This window comes from Mesoplodon densirostris, chromosome 14 (assembly GCF_025265405.1).
Source record: "Mesoplodon densirostris isolate mMesDen1 chromosome 14, mMesDen1 primary haplotype, whole genome shotgun sequence".
Taxonomy (NCBI): Eukaryota; Metazoa; Chordata; class Mammalia; order Artiodactyla; family Ziphiidae; genus Mesoplodon; species Mesoplodon densirostris.
The window spans coordinates 19,027,088-19,054,898 of record NC_082674.1 but is presented as its reverse complement, the minus strand read 5'-3'; the positions used below and the strand labels follow the sequence as shown (position 1 = coordinate 19,054,898).

Genomic DNA, 27,811 nt, shown 5'->3' with positions numbered 1-27,811 from the left:
CAGCCCCTTCCCACAAGCCCCCTACACCTCTCTCCACAGGGGGCGCAGAGAGGAAGGAGCCGGCCCCCCCACCCCACCCCCACCGCCACCCCGGCCCCGCCGCACGACACGCCTTCACCCGCCGGGCCTTCAACCGTCCAATCCGACACCACCCCAGGTTTTAGTTAAAAATGTACATATATATAAATTTAGGCCATGTAAATTAATCCTAAAGAGAACTTACCATTTATCTGTATGATCCAGGGCTACAAGTAGAAGCGAGGATTGATTTTTAGTGCCCCTTTTGCCTAAGGAAAACAAAAGTCTCTCCTATGCTCCAGGTCCTACTAAGTCTTCTGTGACTAGGAGTTAAACTCAACAGGAGCCAGAGGGGTAATCAAAATGAATTTTTGTAACTTTGCAGACTCAGAATCAGCACGTGGGTAATCAAAATGAATTTTTAAATTTTCTAAAGACTGTTGGAGAAACCTGGGGAGAATATGTGGGTGCGGATTTTAAGGGTGCCTGACAATTTAGGGAAAGAGCAAGTGAATTGAGATGTGTGCTAAGTAAGGTAGCTATTAGTATTTTTATTGTATCTTTCAGGCAACATTTCTTAACTCCTGGGGGGAAACACATTTGCGGTAACTGTCAATATACAGTATTGTCATTTCTTAATTATCATACAGACACTGGACTCAAAGATGAAGTTTACTGCAGATGCTCTTCTCAGACATAGAACAATTCTTGAGCGCCTTTCTTGGTCCTCATCCTGAATGATTCCTGCTGGCAGATGGTTTCCTTTGAAGCAGTCTTCTTTTGTGTCCTCTTTTACCAGCCAAGGCTCAGGGTGTGTGCTCCTTGGTTGCTAAAATCTTTTGAAAATGACAGAAAAGTGTAATTGATACAGGGATGAGGGGCTTACAAGAGCAGAAAGAATTCCTCTGCTTTAGCTGAGCTGATCTCCCTGAAACCTAGCCCTCCTGTTGGCGATAAGTGACTTGGAGGCAGGGTCCCCACCTAAATCTCCTGACTCAGCCTCTCCTCATTCTATCTGGATTCAGAAACAAGGAGCTTCTGGGACAGAGCTAACCCTATTATAGGTGGGGTAGGGCACTGATGTGTGATATGATTTGAGGGTCCCCTGTGGTCCTGCTTTCTGATGTCAATATGCCTGGAGTGCTCATTTACACTAGGATTATTGTGATTTATAAAAGACTAGGTTCCCTTCTTCCCTTCTCTTCCCTTCCCTTCTCTGAATCTCTGCCCACCTTCACTATCAGCTGATGGATGACCTTCTGACTTATGTGAGAAAACGAACTAAACAGAAGTAAACAATCTTCCTTCACAAAATTCACCAAGCTGGTTTCATCTATGTCTATGCCCTCTGCCTTCCTTCCTCTTATAACGATGGACTGTCCTGACCTCAAGTCCTGGATCCTACCTCTCCACAGGTAAAGGAGATGGGAGGGTGGAGGAATGGATGAGGGAGAGTATTGTAAGTAGAGAAGTCAGAGAAGACTTCTCTGGAGAGATGATGTTTGTGCCGAAGTCTGAGTGACCTGAGAAAATGAGACATGGAGAGATCTGAGGAAGGAGTGCTCCAGGCAGATGGACTGGCAGAGGCAAAAGCCTGAGATGGGAGTGAGGTTGGCACGCTCACACAACAAGAAAAGGAACATAGTGAGCGTGGAAAGAATGGCAGGTGATACGGGTGGGGAGGAGGCAGGTGCCCAATCGTATAGGAGGTTAGAGGCCATGATAAGGAGTTAGAATAAAATTCAAAGTGTGAGGGGAAGCCATTAGAAGGTTTTGAGTAGGGGAGAATTCTGATCTAATTAACATTTTTAAAAGAATATGGTGCTGCATGGAGAAATGATTATACAGGGGCGAGAGCAGAAGCAGGAAAACAAGTTAGGAAGCTAATGCAATAGGCCAGGTAAGATCACAGAGGCTTGAACCAGTGGTAGTAGTGACGAACTGAGAAGTGAACGAGCTAACAGAGCTCATTACCTATAAGACATGGGAAATCAGTGAAAGCAAGAAATAAAAAATGACTCCTAGACTTTTATCCTGGGGGTCCTTTCTGGATTATAGTCCTATTCACTGAACTAAGAGAAATTTGGCAGGAAGAGGGGCAGAAGTGCAAAATCAAGACTAATCCTCAGGACTTCCCTGGTGGTCCAGTGGTTAAGCCTCCGTGCTTCCACTTCAGGGGCCACGGATTCGATCCCTGGTAGGGGAACTAAGATCCCACATGCCATGTGGTGTGGCCAAAAAAAAAAAAAAAAAAAAAGAATAATCCTGTTTGGGGCTGGTTATATCAAGAGACCCATAACCAGTACAGTACATAAGAAGGGTGTGTAGGGTATGATTACAAAGCAACTTATTGTATTTTTTTTCCTCACTGTCCATTTAAAACTGTTTGGTTGGGTAGTTCTCCAGCAACTTCCTGTTTTATTTTCCTCATTGCAATTACTAGCTCAAGTGATATTATATATTTGCCTGTTTACTGTCTGTCTCCCATCAAAATGTGAGCTCCTTAAGATCAGAGATTTATCTGTTTTGTTTACCTCTAGTCTCCAGCCTTTCAAACACTGCCTGGTTCAGAGAAGGTTATTGTTAAAATTTGAGGAAGAAAGCAAGCAAGCACATGGGAGGATACTAAAACATGACAGTAAAAGGAGTGAAACCACAAAATTAAATCTTAATACATTTACTGTGAGTTAAAAAAAAGTAGCCCCCTTATCCTTTAGGAGTGGGGAAACAGAGTCAGAAAAGAAGAATGATAGATTGACTGTAGATTCAGACAAACGAATCATTTCCCTATTGATTTCTAACTGGGAGATGGGGAGGATAGGCTGTGACTTCTCCTTCAAATCCACTCCTAACAGAAGCTACACTCCAGAGACTCGGGACACAGGGTGTAGAGAAGAGAACTGAAGGGAAGTGGCCCCTAGACTGGGAAGCAGTAGGCTAGCCTAGACAAGTCAAATGGCACCAAGTTTAACCAGAGTCACCTTAGGATGAGAAATCTGTGCTCTGTGAACAACTACATTTCTATACATTTTACACTTGGGGACTTTTATTTTACTTTTTAAACTTTAGACTTTAATTTAGTATATGGTCCTTCTGAAAATTTTTGCCTTTCTTGGCTAAATAAAGGGGAACAAAATTTGGGGCCTGGCTTGGGTGTGGTAACTGGTAAATGTAGAGAGATGGTAGAGATGGTGGAGGGATGGAAGAAGGGCAAAATCAGGAGAGGGAGCTGGGGAAATCCTACAGTCCGCCTTCTAGAGGACACCTCTATTGTGCAGCTGCCAGGGGCAACTCTCTTCATTCCCTCTGCATCAAGGAAACCTGCCTCAGCTTCTTCTACTCACTCTCTTTTGGCAGGGCGAGAGGGTAGGGAGGGTGGCCCACTGCCTCCTGTCTTCCGGGAAGACTGCCATACAATTTCTCTGTATACATACAATTTCTCAGCAGCTCAGATTTTGGTATCAGCAATTGCTGCCTTGTGTATTACAAAATGGAACTACACCAGCTCTCACCGCATCCTGGTCCTCATCCCTGTCTACCTCCTAGCTCAAGAAAGTTCAAGGAAGAAAAGTGCCCTTTAAGAGTTGGCCTCTTTGGGACTTGGATTCTATCCCTCCTGATAACACAGAGGTTCTTTTTCCAGAAAGGATTACCCTGTGTTTCCAGAGGGAGGAACCGGAAAGGAAAAAATTCTCCTCTCAACTCAATTGTAGCATTTAATATTTTATTTAAATTTGAAGCTGATGAGTTCTATACGAATTTACAGATTTTTATGAAAAATAAACCCAAATAAATAGCATTAGCTTGCTCTAGTAACATTTTCATCTGAAATTTCATTGCTGCTTTATCAAATAGCTGCGTGAGGGTTCTCTGGCACATATGACCCCCTCACAGAGATGTCCACTGTGGCTTCCCTGGGAAGGTCTAACTCTATCAAAGACAAATATGCGTCTTCCACCTCGATGCCGTAATTGGTATGCTTCCCTAATTCATGGAAGAAAATATAATATTCCTTCTTCCTCCAGGGGGAGCTCGTGAGTTTAAGCCTCTAGTTTAAGTCCCTAGGTACTCCAACAATGCAATATTCTCCTTCATATCTGAGTCACACTCTGCTATAAAAGACATTAAAGGACAAAACCTCTCCTTTTATACAATATATAAAAATTAAATAGGATTAAGATGTTTATTATCCTAAAACCTGACTCATACAAATATGTATGAGACCATGGCAGTTACAGATTGCAGAGGAACTTATTACTCTTTTGGAGCCTAACAGACAAGAGTGATGCTAAGGCATTCCATCTTTTAAGGACTTCAGCTACCAAGAGAAAAGGGCTTAATTTCAATACTTCCTATTATCCCTCAACTTCAGCTCCCGTTCAAAAAAGCAGCAAAGTGTTAAACCACACCTCAAGAACACTGAGAAGTCCACAATGGCCAGCACCATCTCTAACAGTTATCTGTTTCTACTTTAAATCACTAAAAAGACCCTCATGAGGCAACCAGCTGTCCTCTCTGCTGGACATGTCAGAATCAAGCACCTCTAAGAGCCCTCTGGCTTCTGCCACATTGTATTTATTCAACAAATTCTGAGTTTATTCAGAATGAGGAAAGGGAAACTACTGCAGCTTACTTTCGGGCTTTTTAGGAACAGAGAATTGTAAGCCAACCTCCTAAACATCATGTAAGCTCACTTATCTTCTGCCTTGCTGGGTTCTTTTTTTTATTATTATCATGTTTTACTAAGATATAATTCATGCACCATAAAATTCACCCATTTTAAATGCACAAATCAATGATTTTTAGTGTATTTCCAGAGTTGTGTAACCACCACCATGATCTAATTTTAGAACATTTCTATCAGTCCAAAATCTCATGCTCACTTACAGTCACTCTCCATTCCCAACTCCAGCCCCAGGCAACCAATAATCAACTTCCTGTCTCTATAGATTTGCTTTTGCTGAACATTACACTTAAATATAAATAGAGTAAAAATTGTGATTGTATTCTTTCACTGAGTATAATAGTTTTGAAGTTCATCCGTGTTGTATAGCATGTGCAAGTACTTCTTTTCCTTTTAATTTCCAAATAATATTCCATGTATGGATGCACCACATTTTGTTTATCCATTCACCACTTTATAAACATTTGGGTGGTTTCCACTTTTTGGCTATTATGAATAATGGTGCCATGTACACCCACTCATACACAAGCCTTTATGTGGCCATATATTTCCATTTCTCCTGGATAGAAACCTAGGAGTTAAATTGCTGGTCACTTGGTAATTTAATGTTTAACATTTTGAGAAACTGACAAACTGTTTTCCAAAGTTGCTGCACCATTTTACATTCCCTTCAACAATGTCTGAGGGGCATACACCCAGAGAAAACCATAATTCAAAAGGACATATGCACCCCAATGTTCACTGAAACACTATTTACAATAGCCAGTTCATGGAATCAACCTAACTGCCCACTGACAGATGAATGGATAAAGAAGATGTGGTACATATATACAATGGAATATTACTCAGCCATAAAAAGGAACGAAATTGGGTCATTTGTAAAAACGTGGATGGACCTAAAGTCTGTCATACAGAGTGAAGTCAGAAAGAGAAAAACAAATATCGAATATTAACACATATATGTGGAATCTAGAAAAATGGTACAGATGAACCAGTTTGCAAGGCAGAAATTGAGACACAGATGTACAGACCAAACGTATGGACACCAAGGGGGGAAAGTGTGTGTGTGGGGGGGGATGAATTGGGAGGCTGGGATTGACATATACAATAATATGTATAAAATAGATAACTAATAAGAACCTGCTGTATAAAACAATAAAATTCAAAAATTCAAAAAAAAGAAGTTAAAAAGAAAACAATGTCTGATGGATCTCATTACTTTTAATCAGATACTTAACCAGTTATATAACTATGTAGAGAAATCTCTTACTTTTAATTCCATTAACTAGTAAATTGAGATGATTCACCATGTTACACACACAGTAGTATGTAGCACTTTTCTGCTTATAACCTCTCTTCACTCTGGGTACAATATTGTAACAGCTACTACCAGCAGAACTAGTCCAAAATTCCATTTTTACTGCTCCAATTCAATTAAAAACCTCCTAACCTTTAACTTTAATATGAGTTGTTAACAACTTTTTTCTATGTCTATGCTTGTTATTTCTGAATGTGTCAGCTGTTTGTTCTTTAAAACCAGAAAAAGCTGAGGAAAGTTGCCACCTTTCCCAGTGGTGGGAAATGCCTGATGTCCAGCCACAAGAGTCTGGTGTATTCCTTGGCACCGACTCCAGCAACTTAAAATGATGGCAGGGGAGGAAAACACAGTCAAGCATGTTAAATGAAAGAAGGACAAAGCTATGGAATAACAGGCTTACTTGTAAACAACTGCTTTTTCTTCTTGCTGGGATTCCAGAAGATGAGGAGTTTTTGCAGAGGGTTTCAAGTCAAAACTACTTTCGTTAAAATTCACTTTTACTTTTAACCTTTAATAAGATAACAGGTGTGAGAGGATGTCCTGAAAACAATACTAGCTTGCATTTATACAGAAATCATTGTTATACATTGACTGCTATGTATATTGTCCAAAATATCATTACTTCAAACTGGTGTGCATTCTTGGGTGTTTCAGATTGCTGAAACTATGATAGAGACTGGTTTACTATTTACTGAGACCCTAGAATCAGCTAGGCAAAATTTAAAGTATTCCCTATATCCTACGGCTTATACTCTAAATGTAAAAAGAGCTACAGAGATTGTCATTTACAAGCATAAATGTAAAATGCTTTTCCTAAGAAAGAACCCAAACACCCCATTGCCCAGTCTCCCTTGCCATAAGGTGGCAGGCAGGTGCCTTAGATCCCTCTAGTCTTGCCCCAATCAAGAGTTGGTTGGAGGACTTCCCTGGTAGTCCAGTGGTAAAGAATCTGCCTTACAACTCAGGGGACGCGGGTTTAATCCCCGGTCAGGGAAACTAAGATCCCACATGCCACTGGGCAACTAAGCCCACACGCTACAACTACTGAGCTTGTGCACCTCAACTAGAGCCCACGCGCTCTGGAACACGCGCGCCACAACTACAGAGCCCACACGCCCTGGAGCCAGCACACCACAACTAGAGAAGAGAAAACCCACAGGCCACAGCTAGAGAGAAGCCCACGCACCACAACGAAGAGCTTGTGCACCGCCAGGAAAGATCCTGCGTGCCGCAACTAAGACCCGACACAGCCAAAAATAAATTAAGTAAATAAATAAATAATAAATAAATCTTAAGAAAAGCGTTGGTTGGAAGGGTGATACTGGCCCTGTGAGGAGCATCCATTTTGCTAGCACAGATTACAGCAGAGCTGGTGGGGTTCTAAGCCAACCACTAGAGCAGCAGCTTCCTGATTCAGCAGTTTCCCGATCATAGCAGAAACACATCCCTTGGCCAGCCAATTCTACACTGTGATTTTGGGAGTTATTTCTTAAATTCAGCCCTGTTTCTTAAGACCTCCCAATGATTTCATGAGCAGTGTTAAGTCCTCAACAAATGAATCCTTTTCTGGGGTGGCTTCAGTTGTCTGAAACCAAGAGCCATTATCATAACTAACATACCCAGTACACCTAGCATGCAAATAGCCACACAAAGAATTAATGGAAAGGATCAGTCTGATCCTGATTTAATCAGAATGAATCTTCCTAGAGAATGTGGATTTTGAAATATGTTTTGAGTAAAAGAAATCGGTATGGCAAACATTTAAATTAGGGTATAAAGCACTACTAACAAGAGGACAAAAGGGTTTCCTGTGTTAATCTATCTGAGAAGGGCTAACGCAGTGGCCCATTTGTCTGCAGGAACATTCTTAGGCAAAGCTATCCTGGGGCAGAACCTTGAGATGAGAGTAAATACTAAGGGTACCAAACGATAATGAAAAGGTTGGAAGAGAAGAGTATTACTGGATTAGACCTTCTCAACTACCTCTCCTTTTGCTCAGAGCAACTAAAAGTAGGGGCAGGAATGTCCTTAGTCAAGGAATCCAACGGCTTCCTCCCAGTTCTCTGTATTTGGCATAGTGCCTGATCCTTCTTGTCACCCTTTCCTCTCCTGATATCTGTGGCAAATCACAGACTGCTTCTTCTGTCTTCTTTTCTTCTTCCCACCTCCTATATTTTATAGCACAACCTTTCATCTCAGTATTTTTCTTCTTCCCAGTATTCTCTCCTCAGCCTCTCTAATCCATTCTTAGGCTTTTACTCTCATTTCCAAAGTGAACAACTCTTTAATTTACTTCTCCAACCTCAAATCCCCTTCTCCCTTGAGCTGTTGTCTCACTTTTCCAACAACCTGTAATACATCTTTACTTGAAAGGACTACCAGTATATAAAACTCAGTATGAACAAAACTGAACTCATCAATTGCATTTCTGAATCTGCTCCTCCTATGTTCCATCTTCTGCTGATAGCACCTCCATCCTTCCAGTGACCTAGATTTATATAGCAGGGTCTTTGGCTTCCCACTCTCCCTGCTCATTACTTCATTAGTCCATGAAACAAGCACTTTATGCCACTCCATTACTATCCTCAAGGAATTTACAGTACTTGTAAAGATATATGTATATATATGAACAAAAAATATACTATATATAATAATGGCTGACTAGGAGCTCTGAGGCAGTGATCTTCAAGCAGTTTTGTTTATATACTCCCTAAAAGAGTTTTGAAAAACCACATAACCCCTTGAACATTTTAAAGCTGTCACCTACAATTTTTCATTGAAAGTTTAAATAAGTTTGTATCTTGTTAATAGATTTTTAAAAATATCAAATATTCATTAAGATAAAATGAGTATTGGCCTTACAAGCAATGAAAATTTTAGGATACTATGTGATAAAATAGATTTTAACCACCATATTAAATAAAGCACACCAAATCTGAAAGCAATCACAAAAAACTGTTATCAGAGGATTATAGCTATTATATTTTGAAATTCTGACAGTACCAGAAAATATTCCAGCTATATTTAAAAGAAGCATCGGGACTTCCCTGGTGGCGCAGTGTTTAAGAATCTGCCTGCCGATGCAGGGGACACGGGTTCGAGCCCTGGTCTGGGAAGATCCCACATGCCGCAGAGCAACTAAGCCCGTGCGTCACAACTACTGAGCAACTAGAGAAAGCCCAACGCAGCCAAAAATAAATACATTTTAAATATTAAAAAATAAATTAAATTAATTAAATAAAATAAAAGAAGCATCACTAAATTATATAGCTATAGCTACTCCAAATTCAAAGCAACCCAACACAGACCAAGTACCCTGATTCTGTAGCATGCCTTTAAATCAATCAATTAATCAGTTAATTAAACTAAAATAAAATATATATGACAGGGAAATACAGAAAGACCTGTGGGTTAAGTTTTCTTGCTTCATCATTAAAGGAAGTCTCTCAAAAGCCAGTATTTTTATTTGTCCCTTTATTTGGTACCTTAAAATTTTTTATAACCAGGTTGAAAGATATGCCTCTCTTTTAAAAAGTGGGATAAGAAGTCATATGAATGCAGGCTTGTTCTCAGGCAGATCAACTTTTGGAAAGAGTACACACAGACTTCAGAATCTGGAAGTTGAGACCCTTAAAACTATCCATGCCTATGTATACCTCGGTAAGTCTTTACAAGCCATTACTGTATATTTTGAAATTCACAATTTGAAATTCACTGCTTTGAGGGAATCCATTTACTTCAAACAACTAGACCCTGGATAGAATGTACCCTTTGAGGTGTCACTAGTCTTACAAGAGAAGGAGGGGGTCTTTAAGAAAAACACACACACACAAATGTAGTAGACGCTAGAGGTGTGGGAACTTAGGGCCATAATGGTGGGCAGCAAGGGCAGGTGGAATAACAGATAATAATCCTTGAGGGCAGATGCCAATAACATTGTTAACAGAATACTGAGCCCTGTCTATGCCAGCTATAAGGTGGGGACACTACACTTCAGACTGCCACACTGAGCCTAGACATTTGAAGGGAGCTGGCTAGGCCCAGGTTGATGGCATCCCAGCTACTGGCAGAGGGAGAAACAGAAGCAAATCATCTGTGTAGATAGAAAAGTTTCCCCAATTTAGGCCAATAGTACACCCAAAGATAAAATGAACTCACAAATAAAATTCACTAAGCATACGAGAAAGCAAACCATTATAAATGAGAAACAGCAGAGAAAAACAAAAAAGATTTATTAGCATCCCCCCAAAATACAGAATTTGGAATTATCAAATATAGAATGTAGAATAGCAATATATAAAATGTTTAAAGAAATAAATAATCCAATCACCAAGACAAGAAAACAATAAGAGCCTATCAGAAATGAACAAGTATATGGGGTGGGTATGGGGAGAAAATTTCAGAAATTAAAATTTTAATATTCAACACAGTGAAAAAAGAATAGTAAACTGGAAAATATATCCAAAGAAATTACCAAAGGCGATGGAAAATATGAAAGAGGTATTAAAAGTATTAATATATAAGATATTTACATATGATATATACAAAGACTAATATTTAGTACAAGGGCTCAGATAAGCCAGTCTCCCCCCAACATACTAGCCTCCACGAGAGTGGAGCAATGTGATACATAAAGAAAAATCCAGAAAATCATCCAAAGAAAACATTTTCCTTACCATATTAGTCATCGCCAGAACCTTCCTTAGGATGAAAATAAATACTGCAGTTGGAACCTACCATATGCCCATTATTAGCTCACTATAAAATCAATATTCTCAATATCATCACCTTCGCATACAACCTGAGTTAAATCCGTTATGAACAGATTCCTGGTTTGGGTGGACCCTACCTAATTACTAGAGTTAGGCTTATGATTCTCAAAGACAATGAAAAAAAGTAGAAAGCCCATTCTTTCAGAATTCTGTCTTAAGGTTTATTTCTGTTTTATGTAACATTTACAGTGCCATTTGTAGGAAATTTTTTAAAAATAAGAAAATTATTAGAGTTCTGCTTCCATTTAAGGATGAATCAACACTGGTTCACAAAATGTAACAGATGTACCACACTAATGCAAGACGTTAACAGAGGAAACTAAAGTGGGGAATGGGGAGGAGAGAATATACAGAAATTCTCTTTCTGCTTAAATTTTTGATAAACTTAAAACTGCTCTTAAAAATAAAGCCTAGGGGCTTCCCTGGTGGTGCAATGGTTGAGAGTCCGCCTGCCGATGCAGGGGACACGGGTTCGTGCCCCAGTCCAGGAGGATTCCACATGCCACAGAGCGGCTGGGCCCGTGAGCCATGGCCGCTGAGCCTGCGTGTCCGGAGCCTGTGCTCCACAACGGGAGAGGCCGCAGCAGTGAGAGGCCCGCGTACCGCAAACAAACAAACAAACAAATAAATAAAGCCTAATAATTAAAAACAAAAGATATCAGCTAAAATTTTAATGAATGCTTAAAGGCCAAGTGTGGGCTAGCATGTCATTTTGGAATAGCTGGGGAGACCTCATACAAGAAGTGTTTACACTCATGAGCAAGCTCTTTTCCATGGGCCTGCACCAGGTGCTAACAAGAAAGACTGGGCACAGAGCAGAAAACCAGAGAAAACCCCCACTAGTGGCAAAGATATGCAGGAAGAGATTGACAGTGCTAGGTAAACAAGTGCCCTTCCCACCTTCCTGGATCCTTCCCCCCTACAAAGCAAAGCATTAAGCTGCTGGGGTAAGGGAAGCAAACTCTTTTTCCCCCAGGGTGATAAGCAAAGATCTAGTGCTTCTGGGAGAGGAGTAAAAGCAAAATCTATCTACCTCTGGAGGAGGGATGAGAAGTCCTCTTATATACAGGACAGACTTAAGGCTCTATTGTTACTAAGATAGGGATAGGACTAAAAACCCTCTGCCCCAGGAGGAGGCACAAGAAATTGCCTTGTGCCCAGAATCCTATACTTATACCCAGCAGAGGTCTGCTACTACTGGAAGAGGGGCAGGAAACTACCATCCAAGAACAACCACAGACATAAGACAGTGTTTGGGTGCTACAGGGAGAAGAGAAAGGAACTCTAAGAAAACCCTACTCCTGAGGCCCAAGTATATAGGGCTTGCCTAAAACTGAGGCTAGGATAAAGAAAACAGAGAACATTCCTTTACCTCCCTCTTTGAGCCTACCAACAAGCAACAGCAGAATACTTCTGGAGGGGGCTTCCCTGGTGGTGCAGTGGTTAAGAATCCACCTGCCAATGCAGGGGACACAGGTTCGGGCCCTGGTCCAGGAAGATTCCCACGTGCTGCAGGGCAACTAATACTTCTGGGATGAAGCAAGACCATGGAGACACCTCACTCCCTCCACCTCTGTGATGCAGCCTTGCAGGGATAGCCAAAAACTGAGGAGGGCACAGGGACACCTGAGAAAACCCCTCAGGTACCCCAGCCCCTACCCTAAGCACAAGGTAACAACAGCCCACCACTAGAGGCATCTGAAGTCTGTGATGCATTGAAAGTAACAATAGCAATAATAATACCTAAACCCAGCTCAATTTCTGACTAGGTAAGCCCAATTCTCCATGCTAATGCCTGACAGAAGAAAAGGCATATTCATTTCTAGACATAAATATTCAGTCTGTACTATTCTACCTCTAATGCTTAGCATTCAATTAAAACTTACAAGACGGGCTTCCCTGGTGGCGCAGTGGTTGGGAGTCCGCCTGCTGATGCGGGGGACACGGGTTCGTGCCCCGGTCTGGGAAGATCCCACATGCCGTGGAGCGGCTGGGCCTGTGAGCCACGGCCACTGGGCCCATGCATCCGGAGCCTGTGCTCCGCAGCGGGAGAGGCCACAGCAGTGGGAGGCCCGCGTACCACAAAAAAAAAAAACAAAAACTTACAAGACATGCCAAAAAAAAGCAAGACAAATATCCCACTGTCAAGAGATAAAGCAGTCAACAAAACCAGATTCAGAATGAACCTGAGTTGGAACTCTCAATTGAGGAACTTAAAATAACTATGATTAATATGTTAAAGAGTCTAGTGGAAAGATGAACAATATGTATGAGCAGATGGAGAATTTTAGGAAAAATTAAAACTATGTGAAAAAAAATCAAATGGAAATACTAGAAATAAAAATCATCACATCAGAAATGGAGAATTCCTCTGATGGTCTCTTCAGTATGTAAGACAAAGCTGAGGAAAGGTTCATTTGATGGTGATCAATAGATGGGACACAGCTGAGGAGAGACTCAGTGAACTTAAAGATAGGTGGGTAGAAACTGTCCAACTGAAATACAAGAAGAAAAAATACATAAATAAATAAAAACAGAGTATCTGAGAACTAAGGGACAATATCAAGTGGTCTAACATACATATAACTGTAGCCTCAGAAAGGAAAAAAAAAAAGAAGAATGGAACTAAAAATAGAACTACCATATGACCTAGCGTTTCCACTCCTGGGTATCTGAAAAAAACAAAAGCATCCCAATGTTCACAGCAGCATTATTTACAACTGCCAAAATATACAGTCAACCTAAGTGTCCATCAACAGACGAATGAGTAAAGAAGATGTGATACACACACACACACACACACACACACACACACACACACACACACACACACAATGGAATACTAGTCAGCCTTGAAAAAAAAGAATGAAAATTTGCCATTTGCAACAACATGCATGGATTTGGAGGGTACTATGCTTAGTGAAATAAGTCAGACAAAGAAAGACAAATATGGTATGATATCACTTACATTTGGAATCTAAAAAATAAAACAGGGGCTTCCTTGGTGGTGCAGTGGTTAAGAATCTGCCTGCCAATGCAGGGTACACGGGTTCAGGCCCTGGTCCAGGAAGATCCCACATGCTGCAGAGCAACTAAGCCCATGCGCCACAACTACGGAGCCTGTACTCTAGAGCCCACAAGCCACAACTACTAAGCCCGCGTGCCACAACTACTGAAGCCCACGCACCTAGAGCCTGTGCTTCGCAACAAGAAAAGCCACTGCAATGAGAAGCCCAAGCACCGCAACAAAGAGTAGCCCCCACTCGCCTCAACTAGAGAAAGCCTGCATGCAGCATCGAAGACCCGACCCAACACAGCCAAAAATAAATAAATAAAATAAATAAATTTAAAAATAAATCAAACTAGTAACTAAGAGGCTTCCCTGGTGGCGCAGTGGTTGAGAGTCCGCCTGCCGATGCAGGGGACACGGGTTCGTGCCCCGGTCCGGGAGGGTCCCACATGCCGCAGAGCGGCTGGATCCGTGAGCCATGGTCGCTGGGCCTGCGTGTCGGGAGCCTGTGCTCCGCAACGGGACAGGCCACAACAGTGAGAGGCCTACGTACCGCAAAAAACAAACAAACAAACAAAAAACTAGTAACTATAACAACAACAAAAAAAAAAACAGACTCACAGATACAGAGAACAAACTAGTGGTTACCAGTGGGGAGAGGAAAGGGGAAGGGGCAAGTTAGGAGTAGGGGATTAAGAGGTAAAAACTACTATGTATAAAATAAATAAGCTGTAAGGATATTTTGTATAGCCAATATTTTATAATAACTATAAATGGAGTATAACTTTTAAAAATTGTGAATCACTGCACTGTGCATCTGAAAAACTTATATAATATTGTACATCAACTATACTTAAAAAAAACACGAAGGAGAGATAAATTGGGAGACTGGGATTGACATATACACACTACTATATATAAAATAGATAACTAATAAGGACCTACTGTATAGCACAGGGAACTCTTCTCAATACTCTGTAATAACCTATATGGGTAAAGAATCTAAAAAAAGAGTGGATATATGTATATGTATAACTGATTCACTTTGCTATACAGCAGAAACTAACACAACATTTTAAATCAACTATACTCCAATAAATTTTTTTAAAAACCACACAGGAAGAATGGGGCATAAGAAATATCTGAAGTGATAACAGCCTAGAATTTCTCCCCAAATAATGAAAGACATCAAACCACAGATACAAGAATCTCAGTGAACCCTAAGTAGGATAAAACAAAAAGAAAGGAGAAAAAACACCTACACACATCACAGACTAGCTAATGAAAACCAAAGACAAAGAGAAAATCTTGAAAGTACCCAAGAAAAAAGAAACATCACATACAGAGGAACAAAGACAAGAATTACAGTAGACTTCTCACTGAAAAATGAAATATTTTTTAAAAATCATAATTATGACAAAATATATATCACTGTCTCAAGAAACAGTTTTCAAATTCGAAGAGGTTCCATAATTTCTATCATACTAACCATTACCTGCTCCTTTTACAAAATTCACTCTCTATGTAGTTTGTAGGCAGTTTAAGCCACTCATTTGGAGTCATAAAGTGCCTTGAATTAGAAATTGCTGGAAATCTGGAATGCAGTTTGGCCTTCTCAACCTCTTTAAATTCTTTCATTGTAAATATTTTGCCTGTAGGAAGATGAGCAACCTAAATTAGCATCCTTAAATGCAACTCCCATTGCTCTTGGGTTATGAAACCACATAACAATTAGAAACTAAGTACCAGTCTCACACTGAAGAAGAATTCTTTTTCCATCGTCTTTGTCATATTGTGCCTTTTTCAAAGGGTCACGAAATGGTGGGATGGTAACCTACAAGAAAAACACTTCTTTGAGGACTGGGTTCCAGCTCTTTTTCAGTCTATTCTAAGCATCCATGTATGGTTCTTATGCTAGAAGAATCAAGATTACAAACTAACAGCAATCTAATTATTATATATATTTAACACATTACAAAGAGATGGCGGCACTCCAATACATCTCCTAGCAAGGCCCTTCAGCCAAAGAAGCATGGTTAGCTCTTGTTTTAATAGCCTTTTCAGATCACTGTGGATATTCTTTTTAGATATCAATATTATAGCCAAACTCAACAAGTGGCAGCTTCTTAAAGGTCAGTTATGATGTAGAATCTGAAACCATATCAATGAATTATTCAAACTCTGCTACATTAAAATCCATTGGTCCATCTTGAACTTGAACTCTGAATGAATCTTTTATCCATATCATGAATTGGTTGTTTAGAGAAAATAAGATCACTGAGTTATGTGAGGTCTTCCAAATGATAATACATTTCATTATACAACAATCACATTCATTAATATCATCACCAGTCTCATCAGTAAAGTCTTTGAGTATTGGAACACTGTCACACAGGATGGTCAGTATGATATTTCAAAAATTCAAATTTTTGTTTGAAAGTTCACATTTTATCATTGGCAACAAATATTGTCAGTTGTTTTTCTTGAAGTGACACTCACTTCATTAATTTTCCAGAAAATGTCTACCAAACACCCAAGACTTAATGAACATAGTCTGTAAGTCATTCTTTCAAGTAAAAATGATGTTCCATGAAAAAAAAAATCAGCCAGTTCAGCTCACAATTCAAACAATCATACTGTATTTTCAGTATGCAGAAATGCTCTTTGCATACCTCCCATTTCATCACAGAATATTAAAAAGATGTGTAGAAAAGACCAAGACTTGGAGGGGAGGGATGAATTAGGAGTTTGGAATTAGCAGATACAAACTACTATGTAGAGTAAAACAGATAAACAACAAGGTCCTATTGTATAGCACAGAGAATTATATTCAATATCTTGTAATAAACTATAATGGAAAAGAATCTGAAAAACTAAAAAGCCAAATCACCTTGCTGTACACCAGGAACTAACATAACACTGTAAATCAACTATACTTCAATAAAAAAAGGGGGAAGTAAGACTTCCTTAATAATTTTTTTACTGTTTGATCAAGGACTTTAAGTGAAATTGAATTTTTTTTTTTTACTGTGAGTGCATGACAGTGAAGAATATGAGTACAGTACCAGTATAATTTGGTAACACTGACTTAAGTAGTTTCTAAGGTACTAGCAGTTTTACCCAACATTGCTTTTGTACCATCAGTGCAAATGTCAACACAATGAAAAAGGCAAATAAAATTTGGCACTATTATGAAAAGTTCTGGCCTAATGGACCCCCTAGAAGGGTTTTGGGGCTGTCAAAGGTCTATGTACCTCACTTTGAGAACTGCTGCTATAACCTCAAAGTGCTCAGCTTACCTTAAGAGGTCACCCATCAGCTTCATTTAGAGCGGCAACATGGTGAAAGAACCCAATGCAATTCTGGTATCCAAAAGATCTGGTTTCAGGCTTCCCTAGTGGTGCAGTGGTTGAGAATCCGCCTGCCAATGCAGGGGACACAGGTTCGAGCCCTGGTCTGGGAAGATCCCACATGCCGCGGAGCAACTAAGCCCATGTGCCACAATTACTGAGCCTGTGCTCTGGAGTCCGCGAGCCACAACTACTGAAGCCCGCATGCCTAGAGCCCGTGCTTCACAAGAGAAGCCACTGCAATGAGAAGCCCGCGCACCACGACGAAGAGTAGCCCCTGCCGCAATGAGAGAAAGCCCACAAGCAGCAATGAAGACCCAACACAGCCAAAAATTAAATAAATAAATTTATTTTTAAAAAAAGATCTGATTTCAAATCCCAGTTCTAACCCTTACCAGGTATGCTACTAGTTAGTATGTCTAAGGATCTAACTCTAAACTCTCAGTTTAACTCTGACCTATAAAAATAGGGACAACAGCACATACACACACACCCCAATTTGGGGAAAAACTTAAAAGACCTGCTTTGCCCTGCAACTACCAGCAGTTTAAAATGTCTATGATTCAAGGTAGGTTTTTTGTTTTATTTTCTTTAATAATATCCACTATTAGCAAAAGTGTGGAAAAAATAGATTCTCGGGAGGAGGTACAAATTTATATAACCATTCTGGAGGACAATTTTGTGATATGAATTAAAATCATACATAATTTTTTTTTTTTTTTTTTTTTTTTTTGCGTTACGCAGGCCTCTCACTGTTGTGGCCTCTGCCGTTGTGGAGCACAGGCTCCGGACACGTAGGTTCAGTGGCCATGGCTCACGGGCCCAGCAGCTCCACGGCACACGGGATCCTCCCGGACCAGGGCACAAACCCGTGTCCCCTGCATCGGCAGGCGGACTCTCAACCACTGTGCCACCAGGGAAGCCCCCATGCATAATTTTTAACCCAGCAATTCTACTTCTAGCTACTTACCCAAAGGAAAAAATTAAGAAATAAATAGTTACAGGGATGTTCATCATAATGTCATTTATAACAATAGGTCAAAAACAATCTAGAGGTTCAAAATAAGGAATGTTTTGGGCTTCCCTGGTGGCGCAGTGGTTGAGAGTCCGCCTGCCGATGCAGGGGACATGGGTTCGTGCCCCGGTCCGGGAAGATCCCACGTGCCGCGGAGCGGCTGGGCCCGTGAGCCATGGCCGCTGAGCCTGTGCGTCCAGAGCCTGTGCTCCACGACGGGAGAGGCCAAAACAGTGAGAGGCCCGTGTACCACAAAAAAAAAAAAAAAAAAGGAATGTTCTTAAAAAAAAAAAAAAAAAGATGGTATAGCAGGATAGTATACGTGTTTAGAAACATACCCGTACTCTGCTATTTACAGCTGTGTAACCTTGGACAAGTAACTTAACCTACCCGTGCCTCACTTGCCTTATTTGTAAATTAGCAGTGAATGCTGAAATAAAGTGAAAAGAAATCTTAACATTTGGTTAAGCCCTCAGTGCAAGTTAGCTATTAATAACAGAATACCATGCATTGATTACAATTGTATATTTACATTTATTGACAAAGAAAGAAAGCAAATCATAAACTACTGAGAAAAAAAAAGATTTTAAAACCTAATGCGTGGTATGATCTCATTCTTGTTAAATAAAAATGTGTACATATACCTACACATAGAAAGAAGTCTTTTTTTTAAATTGAAGTATAGTTGGTTTACAATTAGAAAGAAGTCTTGAAGAATATACAGAAAAATGTTCATGAGTTCATTCTGGGTAATGGAATTGTGAGTGGTCTCTTATTCTTTATTTTAAAATTGATTTTCTCATTCATATATCATAAGAATATATTACTTTTGTAACAAATTTAAAAGTCTGAAATTTTTTAACATTATCTATCACCCAATTATTATACAATATTTTCAAATTTTACAGGTTTAATTTACTTTGGACTTTGGCTTTTTTGTTCCTTTCTAAGATATGGAGATGGGACATGATTCTTAAGATTTTACTGCATTCGTTGGAAATCCCTAAAGGACTACTTATATATTAGGATTGCTCAAAAAAACAAACCACATAATACCAAAGTTAAAATTAGAAATCTACCTTCAGAAAATTCGGGTCCTCTTTGTTCATGTGAAAAGGATCATATTCTTTTGGATCATAATGCTCTATAAATGCATTTCCCTATAGGCAGGAAATAAAACCACATATAAGAACAAGAAGTCCGTAATTAATTTTGAGCATAACAGGACTCAAGAGTCAAACACACAGTTTCACTCTTATGCTTTGAAATGGCATCAATGACAAATGCAAAAGGGAAGGGAAGACCAAATTGGAAATTAAATTTAATGTATCTAAGTAAGAAATATTATAGTGATAGAAGGAATCTACTTAAAATTTGCAAGATTTTAATAAAGGATGTTGGAACACTAAAAGATACGGGAATTTGTTTTTAGATACTTAATATTCAAACATCTCAGATCTCTTAAAAATGCCAGGAGAACAGAAATATTTTATAGCTTTGTAAATAATCAAATTCCAGAATAAAAAACAAAAAAATCAAAAAAATATATATCTTGAACCTAGAGTCCAATTTTTTTTAATTGGTATATAAAATTAACAATTACATAGGAGAAAGAAAGAAAAATTATTCTAATGTACACATTTAAATCCAGACCTAACCCTTTCCCTCCATCCTTTCCACATGCCCTGGATTTAAGAATAGTATGTGCTATAACAGGGTACAGATTACACAAATACAGAATTGGGAAGGGCAGGCTGTTTGGATGATTATAAAAAAAGATAACAATAGTTTTTAAAGCAACTGAAAAAAGTAACAAATGATCTCTTAGTACCTTTTTATTTACGTATTTTAAAAAACCATCTAATTCCTCTTGTCTCCTTTTTTTAATCTTCTTATGTGAAGTAATATTTTCTATAATTTTCTTCTGGAGAGGATCCGCCACACGATCAACCCATCTTTTATATAGTATCTCTTTTCTTCTTGCATTTAAGAAGTCATGATGCTTTAAATACTTATCTAGTTCCTAGTAAACAGTGATAGGAAAGACAAATATATTACCTTAAAGTTTTCTTGTTCCAAAATTTAAACTTAATTTACATTCATAAGAATAACCCACAAAATCATCCACTAATTAAATCATATGGTTGGCTTGTGTGTGACACACACAATACTGGAACAAAGAATACATGAATAAATTAGACAACATGCCTGCTCTCCCTGGAAGACAGACTACAAAACAAATCTACAAAACAACAGGAGGAGGGACCATGTAGCAAGAGATATATGGGGTTCAAACAGATACTAGTATACCGGTGTTCACTGCATCATTACTCACAATAGCCAAGAGGTGGAAATAACTCCAGTGTTCATCAACAGATGAAGGTATAAACAAAATGTGGTATATACATGTAATGGAATATTATACAATCATAAAAGGAGTGAAGTTCTGACACATGCTACAACATGGATGAACCTTAAAAGCAATATGCTAAGTGAAATATGACAGACACAAAAGGATAAATATTGTAGGATTCCACTTATATGAAATGTCTAGAATAGGCAAATACATAGAGACAGAAAATAAATTAGATGTTACCAGAGGCCTGCAGAAGGAGAGCTGGGAAGTTACTACTTAATGAGTACAAAGTTTTGGTTGGGGTGATGAAAAAGGTTTAGAAATACATAGTGGTTACGGTTGCTCAACACATAAATGTAATTAATGTCACTGAACTGTACAATCAAAAATGGTTAAAAAGCAAATTTTATGTTATATGTATTTTACAATAGAAAAATAATTAAATTTTTAAAAGATTTCCAAATTGGTAGACATTTGGGATGGGCCTTAAAGAATACAGTTATCTAGGAAGAGAAGGAATGACACAGAATGAGGAAGAAGAATATTCTATGGAGGGAATTCCCTGGCGGTCCAGTCATTAGGACTCCACACTTTCACTGCCAAGGGGCCGAGTTCAATTCCTGGTCAGGGAACTAAGATCCCACAAGCCACATAGCGCAGCCGAAAAAAAAAAAAAAAAAAAAAAGAATATTCTATGGGGGAAAAAAAAAAAAGACAGAACAGTAGCACAACCTGGTAAAAATGACAAATAGCCTGCAAAGAAAATGCCTAAATTAGGCTATAAACTAAATCATTCTCACCAAAACTTCTCATATACCTTTCATCTAGCGAATGTAATCATGTGATTACTAGGATCAACAACATGAAATTTAAAATGAAAAAAATAAAATAATAAAAACCCTGTAATCTTCTCCAGGAGATATCCCTCCCTAACTTCAGGTCATAGCACATTTCAACCATTCTCAGTGACCAGTTCCTTTCCCTTTTAAACAACTCTAAAGAAAATTCTTAAAAACAAAAATGGCTACCCACTCCAGTGTTTAGTACACTTCACATAGACATTCATCTTATCTTATAATTAGGCCCATCCTGCTACAGTTAAAGCCTTGTTCTTACTTATGTATACCTGAGTAATAATTGGTCAGCGTGTTCTAATAACAGCTCTTAAAGCTTTTAACAATATATAGTGACTCCACAGAAGCCCCACTAACATGAAGGAACAAGTGAGTAGGAGGAAACTCTTATAAGGTATCTATAAAAGAGTCCTCACAAAGTATAGGAAGAGAGGATCTAAATTAAAGCAATCTCAGAGCTCTTTTAAGTTCAATCCTAAAGGCTAATGAGTGTTTTGTTTTCTATATTTTCTAAAATTTTTATAATGACAATGTACTACATCTGAAATGGAAAAACAAAATTTAATTTTTGAGATACATTCTGCAGCCAATTCTTACCTTAATTATATAATTTTCTCTGTATAATATTGATTGAACAGCTGCATCAATATCTTCTTTAGCTAATGCCTAAAATGACAGAATGACATTTTGAAAATCAAATATTTGAAAATTAAATTATTAATACTACCTAGACTCATAATATTTTATGTGACATACATATCCCTGGAAAATTCTCTGTAAATCCAATTTTTCTACTTCAAATCATATCATCAGTTTTTTTTTTTTTTTTTGTGGTACGCGGGCCTCTCACTGTTGTGGCCTCTCCTGTTGCGGAGCACAGGCTCCGGACGCACAGGCTCAGCGGCCATGGCTCACGGGCCTAGCCGCTCCGCAGCATGTGAGATCTTCGCGGACCAGGGCACAAACCCGTGTCCCCTGCATCGGCAGGCGGACTCTCAACCACTGTGCCACCAGGGAAGCCCTCATCAGTACTTTTTAAAGAGGATTTGAATCTTTCTGCTCTCAGCTACAGTTCATTCTAGGGAAAAAATAACTCAGATCACAGACATTTTGAGTCCCAACATGGTCAAATGACTTTGCCCAGACACACATGGTAGGTAAAACCCACCTTTTTTCACATCCTATACAGTGATATAATCAGGCCTCTATTTGAATTCATTTACTCATGAATGAATTCTATTTGAATTCATTTAGTCATTATAGCTATCAAATATTAATACTTTTTATGAACAAGCCACATTTTCAGTATTTTAAAGCAACACAATCTTCAGCAAATAGCTCATAAAATTAAATTTTTCAATTTTCATAACAAATCTTCCACAATTAAACATGTCAGAAAATGCAATAGGTTGATTTCTAGCATACATGTGAATGTAATTAACATCACTGACTTACACACTTAAATAGTTAAAAAGAGTAAATTTTATGATATAATTTTTCCACAATGGAAAAAATGATTAATAATAAAAGAGTCCCAAAGTAGACATTTGGGATGGGCCTTTGAAATCCTCTCATAATTACACAAAAATAAAATATTCTCAAATTAACTGTCATTGGAATTAGTTGTCTTCATTTCCACTACCCTTGTTTTCCAGAATAGATGAGTAAAATCTCAAAATCTAAGAACTAATCTTCCTCACTAACACACAAGGAAATTAAGGCTCAAGGGAGTTAAGCAACAATCAGAAGCCTAGAAAATCCTGCACTGGGCCCAGAATTCAAACTCAAACGTATCTAACTACAAATTCATTTTCTTTGTTCTTTCTGACTCACAGAGTTGCTATTCCTAGCAAATCTACTGCTCTCAAAACCAAGATGACTACTGAAATATTAAAACAACCACCCGAAGACACTGGAGACTGACCCAGAGCAGGAAGAAACTGAAGGGTAGTCAACACTTGGAAAAAGAGAACAGCACTGGAAAAGTTTTCAGTTCTTTATGGACTTTTGTCTAACAGCAGGCCTCAGTCATAGCTAAACAAGGTAGCTCAAACACAGACAGAAATACACAGTTTTACAGATTCAATAATTAGAAGACAGAGTTCAGGGCAACCATAGCAGCAGGAACATGAAGAGGAGAAATACCTGAAAGGAGAAAGCCATAGACAGAATGCCACAAATTCTGCAGACCAAATCTCTGGCAGACCCTTGAACTACATAAGCACAAAGCAGACTCTGTGGAGCCCAGCTAAAGCTAAAAAAGACTAAACAGTGATTTCACCTGCTGCCAACTGCAGGAGAGACAAAGTTCAGAGTTCGTGTTCAGCCAAGTTAACTGCCTGCTAAAACAAAAACTCAGTATTAATCAGAGGAACATAACAGAATCCAGACCCTTTACAATGTATCTCTCATAATGTCCAAAATCACTAGACAAACAGGAAAACGTGACCCATACACAAGAAAGACAATCAACTGGAGACCAACTCTGAGATGGCCTGTATGTTGGAATTAGCAGACAAGGATTCTAGGTCAACTATTATAGCTATGTTTAAGAAGTTATAGGAAAATATGCTCATAATGAATGAATAGAAAACCTCAGCAGAAAAATAGAGACTGAAAAATAACCAAGTGGAAAATACAGTTCTTAAATTTAAAAAACAAACAAACTTAAATGGGCTTAACAGCAGATTGAAGATGACATAAAAAGAGTCAGTGAACTTGAATTCAAATCATTAGAATTTATCCAGTCTGGGAAACAGGAAGAAAAAAGATTGGAAAATGAATAGAGTTGTAGCAACTTATGAGACAATAGCAAAAGGTTCAACAAGTTGATAACTGGAGTCCCAGAAATGATAAATAAAAGAATGGAACAGGAGAAGAAAGTTAGGAAGGAAGAAAGAAAGAAAAAAAATAATACTGAAGAACTAACGGGTGGGATGAAAACCTCCACTTTCAGACAAAATAGAATAAGAGGGAACAGATTTATCCTCCTACCTTAAAAAAAAAAAAAAAGTTAAACAACAGTTTTCAAGACACTCGACATCAGGCTATGAAGGACAGTGGCCCCTGAGATACAGAACACAAGGTGAGCCTTAAAATAGCTCATTAGAGCCTGGAGAGAATTTCCAGACTGTGGCACACAGAGGAGGAAATCAGGTGGAATCCACCTGTCTCCCTGAAATGAGCAGGGGAGCTGGGAGTCTGGGGAGGCCAGGGTAGCTACAGTTCATAGAGCACAGTACCAGAGGGAAGAAAGTCATACAGAGAAAGAGCTTTGGGGATCTGCAGAGGATTAGAGCTGTAGAGGGTCCCCCTTGCATCTTCAGGTGAATGCTGAACACTGTATGCATGTGGGGAAACTACCGAAAGAAACACTGGGCAAAGAAGTACCTGAAAGGATTAGGGGAACAATCCCTAGAGGTCACACAACCCCAGGAGTTATTCCTCTTAACATCAGCCAGGGTGACAAACTTTATGGTGCACAAAACAGAGTTGAGTACTTACAGGGGTTTTACAAAATAAGTACTAAAGCAAAATTGGCCATACACTAAATGATACTACAGTTCTAACAAAGCTTGGTGGCAAGACATGAAAAAAATCAGACTGTGTCCAAGTAACTTAACCACATCCCAAAACAAAGCTCAGCATATTTATTGGAAATCAAAGATATCCAGCACTCAACAAGGAAAAATTCACGTCTGGCATCCAATTTAAAAAATCACCAGGCATACAGGTCACGGAAGCAACCTAAATGCCCATCGACAGACGAATGGATAAAAAAGTTGTGGTACATATATATACAATGGAATATTACTCAGCCATAAAAAGGAACAAAATTGGGCCTCCCTGGTGGCGCAGTGGTTAAGAGTCCGCCTGCCGATGCAGGGGATACGGGTTCGTGCCCCGGTCTGGGAGGATCCCATATGCCGCGGAGTGGCTGGGCCCGTGAGCCATGGCCGCTGGGCCTGCGCATCCGGAGCCTGTGCTCCGCAACGGGAGAGGCCACAACAGTGAGAGGCCCGCATACCGCAAAAAAAAAAAAAGGAACAAAATTGAGTCATTTGTTGAGACGTGGATGGACCTAGAGACTGTCATACAGAGCGAAGTCAGAAAGAGACAAACAAATATCATATATTAACACATATATGTGGAACCTAGAAAAATGGTACAGATTAACTGGTTTGCAGGGCAGAAATAGAGACACAGATGTAGAGAAGAAACGTATGGACACCAAGGAGGGGAAAGTGGTGGGGTGGTGGTGGGGGGATGAATTGGGAGATTGGGATTGACATGTATATATTAATATATATAAAAAATGGATAATTAATAAGAACCTGCTGTATAAAAAAATAAAATTAAAAAAATAATTAAAAAATAAAAATAAAATTTAAGAAAAATAAAATAAATTATAGTGATAGAAAGCAGGCAGGGAGGGGGCACTCACAAAGGGACACAATGAAGAAACTTTGGGAGTATTGAATATGTTCACTGTCTCGACTGTGGTGATGGTTTCATGTGTGAATACATAGCTAGGAATTTATCAAACCGTACACTTTAAATACATGCAGTTCATTGTATATCAAGTATACCTTAATAAAGCTGTGTAAAAAAAAGGATCTAAAAAAACAAAAACCACAACATACATAAATTTGGGTGATGCAGTTAAAGCAGTGCTTCAGGAGGAACTTTATAACTTTGTTATACTAGAAAAGGTATATAACCAATGTTAAACTAGAAAATGGAGAGCAAAGTAAACACAAGGTTAATAGAAAGAAAGGGATAATAAAGAATAGAATAGAAAACACAGAGAATAATATATTTAGCACAGGCCACTTGTCAATGCAACCATCCAAGTATAAACTTCAGAATGCCACTACTACTGTACCTCCATGAAGGAAAGCGGCTGGGGCGCCAGCCATTCGTTTGAGCTCTTGAGCTTGGGAAGTCTGTCAGTTATCACATCATTGTCTAAACTTTTCATTGTGATCACAAATAACAGAGCCCCTAGAAAAACTAAAAAATTAGCTTACTTAGTAACGAGAATTCAGATTTATTCTCTCTTCTATTTGATTCATAATCACCATTCGTGACCGTGAACGGACGTGGAACGGATTCTGAACTTTAGACACCCACGCTTTCCCTAAGGAGAGGGGCCTTCACCCGGGCTTCTGCTGGTGTCTTCCGAGCCAGCCTCCTTTAAGCAGGGGAGCTCTCTCCAGACCCACCCGCCGTCCCCTCGAATCCCAGGCTTCCCACAACTTGGCCCAACGGAGCCGGTGTGGCAACTCTCGCCTGGCCTCTAGGAGTCGCATCTGCAGTTTTCGGAATGGGCAGAATTGCAGCCTTCTGGCTCCTGAAGCACACCCAGGATGGGCTTCTTAGAGAAAGAAGGAAGGACTTTTGAACACAATTAGCTTGTCTTCAAGCTCTGAGAGGCCCAAACCGCCACCCCCAGCCCCTCAGCCCCGTTCAGCCCGTGCCTGAGGAAGGAGCACTCACGACCCCGCCCCTTCCCTCCTACCCCGCTGGCAAGGTGCGTGTGGCCTCCGCCCGGCCTGAAGGAAAAGCTGCAGGCCGCGACAGGTACCTCAGCTCCCCTCCCTCGACTAGCAGGGCCTTCGGTTCTCTGGCACCACGACAGGGCCGGGCCCGACAGCCCAAGGCGCCTGAGTCGTCGGCTGCGGCGGGAGAGTGAGCCCGTCCCACCTGAGGCCCAGTCAGCTCGAGCCCGTCGCCTCGGTAGATTAAGAACGTTTCGCGTCCAGAGATTCGGTCGGAGCACCCCGCGACCCCTCCGCCGCGGCGGACAAGGAGCCCGCGCGCCGCCGAGGCGGCCGGAGGACTCCGAATTCCGCGGGACCACCCGGTCCGGAGACTTGGCCGCTGCGTCCCTGAGCCCCGCGCAAGTGTGCTGCCGCAGACCCGTCTGGCTGAGAAGAAACGAGAAAACTCGTAGCTCCGGCGCCAAACGGCTGGTCGTGGTCTGCGGTTGCAGCCGTAGCGCTTCTTTGTGACGGGCAGCTGCCGCAGCCAATAGCTGCGCTCGTCGCCCTCTCGCCCCGCCTCCCCCCGCGTCCGTTGACCGCCGCATGCGCTTCAAGCCAGCTTTTGGTTGAGTGTTGGGCTCCTTCCCAAGAGCAAGGGGGCTTCTCCTGGTCCGGCCCGCCGCGATCCCCCAAACCCTCTGCCCCTCCTGTGCGTCTCCGCAGCCAACCAGACTGGACATTAACACACCCTCTCTCGCCCTCAGTAACCCCGCTCCAGGGAACCCCCGTGGGCCAAATCGCTGCGAAGGGAGTGGCGGGCTAGGGACTCCTGCCCTTAGGATCCCTTGGAATGACAAGTGTTTGTGGAGTTTGTCCCGATGAGGAGGGCCCAAGAAGACTTGGGAACCTGTGCGGGAAATGTCGCTTTAGGTGCCTTAAGGTGTTTTT

At 40.2% G+C, this 27,811-nt stretch overlaps 1 protein-coding gene across 6 annotated transcripts; it reads right to left on the bottom strand.

Moving 5' to 3' along the window:
- Nucleotides 1-549: 549 nt before the first annotated feature.
- FAM228B (family with sequence similarity 228 member B) lies at nt 550-26,390 on the bottom strand. Of its 6 annotated transcripts, none has more exons than XM_060116789.1 (8): nt 26,263-26,390; nt 21,975-22,043; nt 19,999-20,190; nt 19,247-19,327; nt 15,549-15,636; nt 15,298-15,454; nt 6,421-6,528; nt 550-854 (listed from the first exon to the last, which is right to left on the bottom strand). In XM_060116789.1, exons 1-8 carry the CDS (start codon nt 26,356-26,358, stop codon nt 848-850), a joined length of 798 nt encoding a protein of 265 aa, XP_059972772.1. In that variant the 5' UTR covers nt 26,359-26,390; the 3' UTR covers nt 550-847. The 6 variants fall into 6 exon arrangements, 5 of the variants coding, with proteins under 5 accessions (XP_059972772.1, XP_059972774.1, XP_059972773.1 ...); XR_009534199.1 differs by lacking the exon at nt 550-854 and adding an exon at nt 12,679-13,287 and having other exon boundaries at nt 6,456-6,528; XM_060116791.1 differs by lacking the exon at nt 6,421-6,528.
- Between the last annotated feature and the right edge of the window lie 1,421 nt (nt 26,391-27,811).